The following is an 11,986-nucleotide window of genomic DNA, read 5'->3' as shown; positions in this document are numbered from 1 at the left end:
CAGTGTTAGTCTCCCTTGACACTTCACAAGAAGATTTTTTGAGCCGTATCCTGCGATTTTTTGTCCCATGCACTTTGAAAGTGGTCCGTTTTGTCTGGGTCCCTGGCCATGCAGGTATTCATTCAAATGAGGTGGCTGATTACTTAGCAAGGTCGGCTCTTGACGGGTCAGTGACACATCCCGTCCCGAATTTCAGCCTGCTGGCGATTTCCCGGTTTCAGCGGTTCCTACATATATCAGCCAGGTTACGAGATGCCTTACTAAATACCACTGACTATCAGCACTTAGCATATAATTGGAACGTCCGTTCGTGTAAATCCAGGCTGTGTGAGGTAACAATGACGCGGTTGCGGTGCAGGATTCCAAGTTTGAATTTATATCGATGCAGGTGTGGGTTGACACCGACGAACCTATATGACGCATGTGGGAAAGTTGAATCTTTAGACCATTTTCTCCTCTACTGCCCAAAGTTCGCACTTCAGAGAAAGATTTACCTGGAGGTCCCTCTCTCCAGGTTAGGGCTCCCTTTATCTTTGCCAGTATTATTATCGTTTGGTGCGAACGCCAAGGGATTTGCATTGGGTTCTATTTGTGGGTTTCTCCACGATTACATAATTGCAACTGGTAGGTTGATGTGCTAATTCTTTTAAAGTTCTACGAGCTCTTCTTTTTTCACCAAAATGCTGTCTGTTATTTAACGGTCAATATTGTTCTCTTGTTTTTATTCATTGATTTTTCAAAATTCACGATTGGTGCCACAATTTTGTCATCATCTTCCATGGAAACTTCTTTGTTTATTCAACTACACCTTGGCCAATCCCCCCGCGTGGGTATGTGCCATATACCTGGGGTGAAGAAGAAGAAGAAGAAGCCACTGTGCCACGAGCCCGCTTAGCAGCGCCAGTGCAGACCGACCGCCACCCGTGGAATTTCGCATTCAAGGACAACAGCAACAGCATCGGACGTCGTCGGGGCTCAGCGGCTTCCACTGCTTCATCAGCCCTACTCCATCGGCCATGTCGGTGAGCGGACCTATTCGGCGATACCAGCTGGGCTAGCCACTGTCCATCACGCGCGCCGACCAATATGGGCCATTTGCAGACAGGGACATCGCGCCCATGACGTTGATGAAATGGTCTTCGGACGCCTGTAGCAGCGCTAGAGAAAGTTAGTAGCTGGAAGAACGAATACGAAAGGCGGACCGGGACCTTCACTCACATGCCTGGAGCAGAGCGCACCGCTGTAGTGCCTCAGTTACTGGCGTTTACTACCAGAGCGCAAGGTCTCTAGATCTAAACCCGACCGTGGCGGCCACATTCGGTTGGGGCGAAATGCAAAAACTGTCATATGCAGTGCGATGTCAGTGCACGTTGGAGAAATACAGGTGGTCGTATTTCGGATCCTTCCGCAAGCCTCCGATATCCCATGCGCAGCGTTGAGACTGACCCCGTAAACCATACCATACCATACCATACCATACCATACCATACCATACCATACCATACCTTACTATACCATACCGTACCTACTGTACCTGACGAACCGTACCGTACCATAACAATACGACAGGTCGCAATAGGCTCCTTGCAACAAGACTGTCCGTGTAAACACAGCCGGACAAGACTGTCCTGTGTTTTTTCTTGTTGGCATGCCCCTACAGCTTCATGTTTTCCGCGTATACGGCTCACGGTACCGTACTTTCCGCCCTGCGAAGCGGAATTCTGAAGTACTAGCAATCGTCAGCACACCTAAACAATAACACCGGCCAGCAGCACAGCGCTAGAGCTCCCTGTTACGACGCATTACGATGGCGACGCGGCGTTGAGTAGCCCTGTCGCTGTATAACGAGAAAGCGCTGAATGCGTTCGAAAGTATTTCGGTAATCTGAATATATAATATTTTCACCGCCGAGTGTCGTTATGATTCTGCATTGGATTGAACTAGAACTGTATAGCATGTTTCCGATAACCAGCGCGCATGCATTCTCTGCTTTCGCGCAGACTCTAGGCGCATCAAGAACCCGCGTTGACTCGCGAGAATTGGAGAAGACCGACACCGCCAAGGAAGGCATTGTGTGCGCCATCATCGTACTCACGCTCGCGGGCGTGTTGACGGCGCTCGGCCTGTACCTGTCCTTCTGGCCAAGTCACAAGGACGGCGGCGACTCCGCCTCGACGGTTAATGCCAAGGACGAGCGCCTGTGTCAGGGAAGCCACTGCACCGGCGCCGTCGAGACGCTCAAGGCCATCATGAAGGCGGACGAAGACCCGTGCCACGACTTCTACCGATTTGTGTGTGGCAACTACCGGCACCCGTCGGGCCAGATGCTCGCGCAGATGGAGGATGCGATGTACGAGTCTCTGGCCAGCGTGCTCAAGCGGGCCACGTTTAAGTCCAGCGGTCAGAGCGCCTCCGAGAAGGCGGCCGCGCTGTACGACGCCTGCTCGCGCGTTCGCACCGGCGACGTGGACGACAATGCCGCGCTAACGCAGTTCATGAAGGACGCTGGCCTCACAGCGACTAGTTACAGCAGCGCCAATGCCGCGGACAAGATGGTAATGCTATTCTTCCACTACAACCTGGCCAGCATCCTGGAGCTGTCCCTGGTGGACACCCGGCTACACCGGGGCAAGCGCGTCCTCAGGCTGGCCCTAAGCCCCGCCTACCTCACCTGGTTCGGCAAGCGGGGCGAGGCCGCGTCCGGCTTCTACCCGCGCCACCTGGGCCCGTTCGGCCTTTCCCCAATGAGCCCTGAAGCCAAAAACACGGCCACCAGCGTCATCGACGCCGAGAACGTTGCGATGGAGGAGCTCCTGCTGCAGTCGAACCAAGGAGACCAGCACGGTGAATTGATTCACTCAGCGCGAGATCTTAACCGCCTGGCGCCTTGCACGTCCCAGGACTCCTGGGAGGACCTCATGTCTAAATACTCCGGCAATGTGTACGGAGCTGAAGACGAAGTGCTGGTAAGCTGTGCATCGCGCGAGGCTGCTTCATGGCGCGACGATAGTTTGCCAGCTGTAACCATACAACATGGTTTGTTTCTTAGCCGTGCATACCGAGCACTTGGCACCCTTTCTAGCACTAAATCTGTGTTAGGTAAGAAGTACCTTTCTACTCAGCTTTCGAGACCTGTCGGTCTTTGGGGGTGCCGTAAGGACTCCTCTATGCGGCTAAGAAACAAATCCCGTTGCCTGATCACTTTTGGTAAGGGCGGTACGTGGGAGTTAAATGCTTTGTACGTGCCGTACTCTCACGCTTTCAGGGATTCATACGCCTGACGCAGCCACTCCTGGGTGCCGCGGCGACGGGTGTGTTTTATATAAAACAGAATATGAATAAGAAAGTTTTGCGGTCGGCTTGGTGGCACGATGGGAAATTTTATTCTGGGTAATTCTATGCAGAAGCATTGATTCAGTTCCGCGCAGTGCCTGTCCATACAAAGACAGTCGCAGAGAGAGGGGGAACTGGACTGCACACTACTGAAGATTACAGACCGAGTGTTTGAAATGTCAACGACGTGGAGCACTAACGCCATCACTCCTCCAGTTTATACGACGCTGGCCATGCACTCCAGAATTCGAGAACGCGAAAATTAAGAAATTCAGTGGTACCCGGCGTTGCGATAGGAAACGCTTTGGGTTTGTATAGGGGGTGGGGTCGGAACGGAGTCGATATATGTAGAGCCTACGGAGAGAAAGAACGGTGTTTGCATATTTGTGAGCATGTGAGTTTGGGTCGCATGGAGGTTCACAGTGTGGTCGACGAAGACGGTCCTGAGGTGTTCCTGAGATGTTCCTGAAGGCTACCTCGAACGGTAACTTTTTGTGGCTGCTCCCTCCTTGCACAAAACAAAAATAAATGAATTTGAATTTGATAAAAAGAAAGGTACGGAGTCGTCTGTAGTGAGACGGGGTTTTTGGTAGATGAAGAAATAAACATAGAAACGCCAGAGAACGTGGGCTTTGGTTGTTGGCAGTTCCTTGTAGGTGTGCTGTTCCACCTGTACTGCTGGCGCGCTCCTTTTATTTTTTGCTCAATGAAAGCGCCCTGGGTGGTTGGCGGTTTGCCAAGTATGTTGTGTTTAATATCAATCGCGACGTATTGATGCGTTGTCTTGCCATGTTTGCATCGTGACACTTTTTTTCCCAACCATGAACGGTTTAATAATAGACAAATTTTTGATGTCATCTACAACTCTGTTTTGTGAGCACTATGAGTGAGATTCTCTACTCCATTTTCCCCGATTCAGCAAAAAAGCGAAGTTCAGCGAAGGATTGTCTTTGCTAATCAATATACGATTGATTCGCGAAGATAGGTTATTATTGCGCTTCGACGCGCTGTGTGCATGAAGGGAACGAAACCCCGTACGGAGTCATGCAGGTGCCTTTGCCTCAGGTTGTTCGGCAGATATTACCGTAAAATAAATTTTTCTGTATGTACGGCAATTCTGTTGTAATAACTTAATCTTGTTCTTAAAAATAAAACGTCAGAAAATGCACACAGTGTTTGATCATGTAAGAACATATACAATGATAAGCGTATGACTCTGTTTCTGCCTATACGACCATAACTTTTGTATAGGAGACGATTGGCAGTGTAACAGCCTGCACGCGCTCAGTTGGCGCCAATTCAGTGCACGGCGAAGGCGTTTCACGTGTGTCGCCAAGTACGCTTCAGAGCAAATATTAACCGCCGCCAGTTAAGTGGAGTTTTTGAAATTAATTTGTTTGTTTTAGACTTGGAAACAGAAGGCTGTGGCCGCTGAAAATATAGGTTATGAGACCTGTAGCTGTACATATACGGCGGCAATAAAAAGTGCCGAGGCCGTTTTTCTACACTGATAGGCGTATATGGCGCGTTCGACTAAATCGCAGCGTCGTCATGTTTGTCGGTGCCAATAACCGTGACCGCCTCCCTGCCACCCACATAGACATACGTGACAGCCGTCTCCATGACTGTTTATTGCGCCAGCTACTCCAACGCAGTCCGCAAAAAGAGTTCTCTTGAACAGCGTTCGCGTGAGGTAATGCGCGAGTTTAGCGGCATGATCTCAACACATACCAACAGCCCACCTCAAAGTTAGCAAACGCTTCGATTGGCACAAGCATTCCGCACAATTGCGCTGTCGTTGAAAGTCGTATCACGAAAACGGTAAATGTGCGACGATTTTCTTTTTTTCTGGATAGGGTTTTGGGGAGCATAAACGGAGGCTCAGTGTATGTCCTGACAGCTTTATGCCTGCACCTCATGCTTGGGGCACATGTTCGACATCTGGTCCGACAGCCATCCTGCAATTTTCATAAGTTTTCCGTCACGTCTGTGCATAGTTGTAAGCTTGCTGTGTTCCCTTCAAGTCCTTGTTTGTGTGAGCGCAGTTAGCTATGCGACAATGTCTGTCTAGCAGGGGACTTTCGCTGCTCAGCCTCGCATGCATTCTGTTCGCATCAGCCGCTCGTTGAGGCCGTCCCGATGCGGCGCAGGTGAAGCAGCCCGACGTGACCCGCTTCGCCCGTCTCTGCAAACGGCTGGGCAAGGAGCGCCTCAGCCTGCTGACCGCCTGGGAGCTGCTGCGCACTCTCATGCCCCTCTCGTCACCCAACATGGCCGTCCAATACACGGCCGAATCTTCGAGAGACATGTGCCTGCGCGCCGTAGCGCGAGCGATGGAGGTGCCTCTCCTCTCGTGGTACCTCTTCAAGGAGGTGCCCCAGGCCACTGTAGCCGCTGCCACGAGCATGGCGGACCACATCCGGCACTCGGTCCTCGACGAAATCGACTCTTCGACATGGCTGGACGGGGGGACCAGGAAGACGGCAATCAACAAGGTCCACTCGATGCGTATGCACGTCGGCTACCCTTCGTACTTCGGCTCCGGCAAGGAGATCGACAGCGTCTACGCCTCCTACCCGGATGTCCGGGGCAGCTTCGTGAAGCCCTGGCAGGAGGCCATGAAGCTCACTGTTCAATGGATGACGAAAAACCACAGCAGCTTTTGGTGAGCAGTGAATGATTGCCGTGCGGCAGTGAGTGAACAAATTACCAAACGCTCAGGCAGCGTATGATGGAGCGTTAGCTCCGCCGAGGCACTCAAGCATAGCGCCACCTATCAAACGGATATTGCATCCTAATCATACCGTGTGCATCCATCTTCGCTATATCCGGCACAAATGTCATTATATCCGGTGTTTACATTATAAACCCATTTTGTTGCTAACGGGTACAGCATAAGAAGACAAGTGGTCTGACACTATTTCGAACGTTCAATGTCGACTAGTTTGGTTGTAATGTACGGGAAAATCCGAGAAATTATGATTCTGGAGACCAAACGTCGCCGGTACGAATCCCTATAATTTGACTAGTACGAATCCCTTTGATTGGACTAGTAATTTTATGCTCCAGAACACGCTGAATCGTTTGATACCACTCCGAATATTCTAGCCAAATAGGGGGTTCACAATCTGTACCAATGGTACCACTCAGTGGTCCAATTCGGCTGTTTGCACACTGTGGTATATAGAGAAACCAAGGTATAGTAGTATATGCGGCACCTGCTATGCCGCCGGTTTGGTCACACGGTATGGGGCCAACAAGGCGGCCAAGATGGTCACGTGATATGGAAATTTTGTTTATGCAAACGCTAACCATGGTGGCTGCTATTTTTGGACGATTACCGCGTGTTGCATACTCACACGACCGTGAGTAAAGTGAGTAGTAGAGCGAATGCTCTAAGTACTTAAAAGCACTTCAATTCCGCGCAGCAAAGTTGGCCTGTGTCGACAGTTTACCGCATGCTAATGGCGAAGAGTCTACTTTTCCTTTTTGTAAGGTAGACAAGAATACATTAAATAAATAGAAATACCTCCACTACCGGCCATTTTCGCGAGCAAACTTTAGTGACGTAAAGAAAGTTGGTTCTTTGTCCGGATCCCTCAGGCCGTCATTGGCTTCCAAACGACGAGAACAGCCCCCCTTTTGTCTTGAAGTCACTGGTTTTAATCGAGAGGCGAGAAAAAAATGTTCCATTTTGAAATACAGTTTCCTCAACCACTAATGTCTATTTTGATGACAAACAAAGGTTAATATACCGAGAAAAATACGTTCAATTTTTGTTGACGAGAAAACCGTGATGGAGTTGTCCTCGGTGTTCTTTCTGTGTCACGGGTATCTATAGTCATCTATCAATAGCGCTGTGCGGGAATAGGGTGGTCCCAGCTGGCACAGGGCAGGTTAACTGGAGAGATATGGGAGATGCCTTTGACCTGCAGTGGGCGTAGTTAGGCTGCTGCTGCTGCTGCTGATGTTGATGACCCCTCTGTATAGTTTTCAATTCCCTGTTTTTGCGGGAAAGGAGGTTTGCTTTAAGTTACAATACAGGTTGCCAGAGTTTTCCGTTTGTATTATCTGCACATTGGCTGAACGCGGTTACATAGCTGAAGAAGCATCAATGCATTGCGGAGAAGCCAACTATTCCGCACCGTTTTGCACTAGACTGCTGCGCCAGTCCATTGGTACAGCTTCTATTCCCGAGGGTTGCGGCATTTATTTTTTGTCCGAGTCCACATGTTCATTGATGTTTTCTTATCGAAAGCACGGAATTTTATGACAAGTGCTCGGTAATTGTTAAAACAAACAAACTTGTGACTTGTGGCGTTCACAACCGATGGCACCACACATCCACACGGCGAGTATTTAGTTCGTGACTCATTTGAGGTACGTTTTGGCCCAGCCTACGCATTACTAGAAAGCTGTGTCACTCACTGCAACAGTATTTTGGAGAGAATAGAGCAAGTTCGACAGCCAGAAACAAGCGGTTTGAGCCTGCACCCTCTCTAGCCGCTGCACCAAAGTCTGCCTCCTGCAAGCGGGTTTCCCTCGTAACATGGATGCTTGGGAGGGCAGAAAGGCGGAGGCTAACGAAAAAGGTTCAGCTCAAGTTAAGGGCAATGCAGCGAGTAATGGAAAGATAAATGGTAGGCGTAATATTAAGAGACAGGAAGACGGCGCAGTGGGTCACGGATCAAACACGGATTAATGACATCCTAGTCGAAATAAAGAGGAAGAAATAGGCTTAGGTAGGTCATGTAATGCAAAGGCAAGGTAACCTATGGCCCTCAAGAGTAACAGGACTGGATTCCAAGAGAAGACAAGCGTAGCAGGGAGTGGAAGAAGGTTAGGTGGGCGGATGAGATTAAGAAGTTTGCGGTGATAGGGTGGCATCAGCTGGCACAGGACAGGGTTAATTGGAGGGGTATGCTAAGCCTTTGCCCTGCACTGGGCGTAGTTAGGTGGATGATGGTGGTGGCGTACGTACGGGGCCCTCTGGGAACATATTCATTAAGTATTTTAAGTGAGCTATCTGCTTCGCATTCACCGCAGGTACTCCGTGGGGAGCATCAACGCGATGTACCTGCACATGCGCAACCGTATCGTCATACCGGCCAGCGTGCTGCGCATGCCCATGTTCTCGACTGCGGCGCCCAAGGCGTTTACCTACGGCGGACTGGGCGGCGCTGTGGGCCACGAGCTGACGCACGCCGTCGACCCCATAGGCAGCCGCTGGGACGCGCACGGGCGCCAGCGTGACTGGTGGTCGGCCAGCTCCCGGGACATGTACAGCAAGCGCCTCGGCTGCCTCCGCAAATCGCACGGCACGGAGAAGGTAGCGCACTTCGATTTCAGAGCAATATGTGAAGTGTGCTGACTGCTGAAAGTCAGTTCGTCTGCATGCGTATGGTCGGGATTGCAAAGGGCTTCTGGGGTGAATGAAGGAACGGTACAGCTCGGTGATGGACCCTTGCCCATATTATTTGTGCCTAAGCCCTAATCCAGTGGGTACCAGCCCCGAGCAAAATCATCCGCTGTCGCATTTCCTGTTCGCAGCTGGCCTAGTGCGAGCGCCACGTCTCGCGGCGCTGCCCGCTCATCATCGCATTCTACGTAGCATAATAATAATAATTGGTTTTGGGGGAAAGGAAATGGCGCAGTATGTGTCTCATATCTCGTTGGACACCTGAACCACGCCGTAAGGGAAGGGATAAAGGAGGGAATGAAAGAAGAAAGGAAGAAAGAGGTGCCGTAGTGGAGGGCTCCGGAATAATTTCGACCACCTGGGGATCTTTAACGTGCACTGACATTTGCACAGCACACCGGCGCCTTAGCGTTTTTCCTCCATAAAAACGCAGCCGCCGCGGACGGGTTCGGTCTCGGGTTCTACGTAGAACAAATCCGTGCTTTCGCACCGATTCGGATTTAGTAAACATTCTGTGTATTTTTATTTGTACTTGCTGGTGCCCTTGACCAGTCGGCTTTCAGAGCCGTCGATTCGACGCCGATGGGGAGCAGTACCGTACCACAATAGCCTTCGAAGCGGTGACACGTGGCTTTTAAGTGTTTATCGCGGTGGCAGGATGGCGCGCTATGACATGAACCTTGGATGCCTTCCTGAGAGATGGAAGCAGTAGCTATGATTTTTTAAGTAACTTTCTTAGCATTTATTGCAGTTTTAACTGCTTGTTTCCTCGCGTACTCGCGTGTTGCCGCGCCAGGGATCAAGCGCGGTCCTTCTGATGAAATACAGTGTTTTTAAATTGATGCTGAGAGTAGCAATAAAAGAGACTAAGCGCAATCTTTTGATGACGGAAGTGAAGGCAGATGGGGATAATAACAGCAAAGTGGAGCCACCTAAAGTCACACTTGAGTTATCTGCAACACCAAAATCGCTTTCACAGGACATATTTTCTAAACACGTAATTATTCTCGAAACACGTAATTTTAGATCATAAAAACTGTTCATTGAGTTAAGGAAAATAAAAGCTACCAAATGACGACGCTCACAGGAAAGTGAAAGGAAGACAGGACAAAGGACCAGTCTCTGTCCTAGTTTGGGCTAGTTCTGGCTTTTTTTGGCTGGTTTTATTTTCCTTACTGCAATGGACCAAGTAGCCCAACAGCGTATTTCACATTTAAGTACATGTGTGCTGGCTCGAAGTCGAGTCGACACGCGAGGGCCCTGCACTACTCTAAAATAACGGAAGTGAATGGATCAGCAGCCGTAGCTGTCGAATAGAATGGCCAGATTGCATAGATACGGCTGATTTACGGCTGTGCGACCTTCGCACAGACAGCGGGTTAACCTTTCGGGCGGTGTGCGCAGCCACGTGTAAAAATAGCCACGTTAACGCAATATTTGCAGAGTGAAGCGGACGCCGAGAACATGGCTGATTTTGCGGGCCTGATGTCGTCCTACAACACCTACGTGAATCTAGGCGGAAAGGAAACGCTGAAGGAGCTCGACTACGACTCCGAGCAGCTGTTTTTCATCTCGTCGTGCGTCAAGTGGTGCGCCAAAGCCGGCGCGGGACACCCGCAGCGTTACGCGCCCTGGTCTGAACGCTGCAACGTGCCGCTCAAGAACATGGAAGAATTCGGCGAGGCCTTCGACTGTCCAGTTGGTTCACGGATGCGGCCTGTCGAGCGCTGCGTCTTCTGGTAGCGCGCCGCAGATATGGCGCCCATAAAAGAAGTCCCCCACTGAAAACAGTGGTGGTGTGTCACACACGTGTGTACATTTTAAGTCATGCTCGTAAAGAGCGCTGTAGCGCGCTTGGAATTAGCGCAAGTAAAATGATGCACTTGAGGCTTGAAACTGAAGAATGTCCTGAAAATCAACAACCGCTGCAGGAGGCTATGTAGCAGCACAGTGCATATCGCCAAGTGTGAAGCAATGTGTGAGTAAAAGCGTGAGATATACATTAAAATGCACGGAAGTCATATGAACTAATATAGGTTACTGAAGTGAAACGTTCTTCGCTATGGCGTCGCTCATAACCTATGTGTCCATCAGCTAAAATTTTCGCATTTTGTTTCGAGGGAAATTTCAATTTTGGCAGCAGGTTGTAGACTGAGCGGTGCATGTTGTAAGAGTGCGCAATTTGGCATGTTGTCCGGACTGCAGAGTTTAGTTGCAAAACGAAGGAAAAGGATAACTAACTGCACCGACTTAACAGCTGGCAAAGCTGTCAGCCCGGGCCGATACCATCAGCTATACGCCACATGAGCGCAACGTTTGCATGTGCATAGCTTTTTCCAGTGAACATGATATGTATGGGGTCTGAAATCCTAGCCGAAAGTGTTCCAAAGCTAAAAGACTGAGGAGGGAAGGAAGAAGTGTTTGTCTTGTCAGCTGATTGCGACGACAAGGCGCCAATTGTAAGCACTCGCGGGTCGTGTTATGCACGATTGCTATAATAGTACGCCACAGACTCCGAGACTTACCGGGACGTCTTCGCAGTTCGCTGATATAGCAGCACGCTATGTGCTGTTGAAAGACTGCATTACTTACGCCGTGATATGAATCCCCCATCACTACTGGTGCATTATGCCTTGCATTTTTCAGGCGGCCCTTAAAGGCCTGTTTTGAAAATGAAAGACCTCTCTCATTTGAGAACAATGAATGCGAATCCTAAACATTCTTCAGGTCTACTAAAAAGCGTGTCTGCAGTCTTTTCGCAAAGTTGTACCAGCAGGGTAATTTGACGAAAGCTGCTATAGGTAAGTCAGTGGCGGTGTACAGTGCGATGTATTGATGTGCCCACTGTACTATAGGGGACGCAACCTGGGCCAGAGGGCGCTGCGGACGCGAGTGAACAGCGCTCTCTCCGAGCGATTCCTCGTAATTGATCAGGCATGGCGACGAGCTTCGCCACTGACTTGCGTGCGGCTGCCTCTCCCGCACGTAGTTTCGCGCGCGCGCGCTCGTTCTTTCTGGCTCACGCTTCGGCGCCGTTGAGAGGAGCTTGCTTCGCGCACTCTATGTTCTCTCCCATCGTGCACGGACGCCTTTGAGAGAGAAGAGCGAGCCCGCTCGAGGGTTTTCCTCGCGCTTCGACACTGTTGCGAATATATTTTGCGCGCGCTCTCTTTAAAGAGGGAGCAGCTCGTGTGCGCGGCGTCAAGCAAATGGTCCAAAAGGGCGCTGTTTTCG

At 50.3% G+C, this 11,986-nt stretch overlaps 1 protein-coding gene across 1 annotated transcript; it reads left to right on the top strand.

Moving 5' to 3' along the window:
• The first annotated feature begins 444 nt into the window (after window positions 1-444).
• On the top strand, window positions 445-10,575 carry LOC144119365 (endothelin-converting enzyme 1-like). The gene is made up of 5 exons (XM_077652004.1): window positions 445-1,022; window positions 2,001-2,966; window positions 5,484-5,998; window positions 8,380-8,662; window positions 10,196-10,575. Exons 1-5 carry the CDS (start codon window positions 1,017-1,019, stop codon window positions 10,493-10,495), a joined length of 2,070 nt encoding a protein of 689 aa, XP_077508130.1. The 5' UTR covers window positions 445-1,016; the 3' UTR covers window positions 10,496-10,575.
• The last annotated feature ends 1,411 nt before the right edge of the window (window positions 10,576-11,986 follow it).

Source organism: Amblyomma americanum, chromosome 2, assembly GCF_052857255.1.
Source record: "Amblyomma americanum isolate KBUSLIRL-KWMA chromosome 2, ASM5285725v1, whole genome shotgun sequence".
Taxonomy (NCBI): domain Eukaryota; kingdom Metazoa; phylum Arthropoda; class Arachnida; order Ixodida; family Ixodidae; genus Amblyomma; species Amblyomma americanum.
Note: the sequence above shows the minus strand (reverse complement) of the source record. Positions and strands in the feature narration are given on the sequence as shown.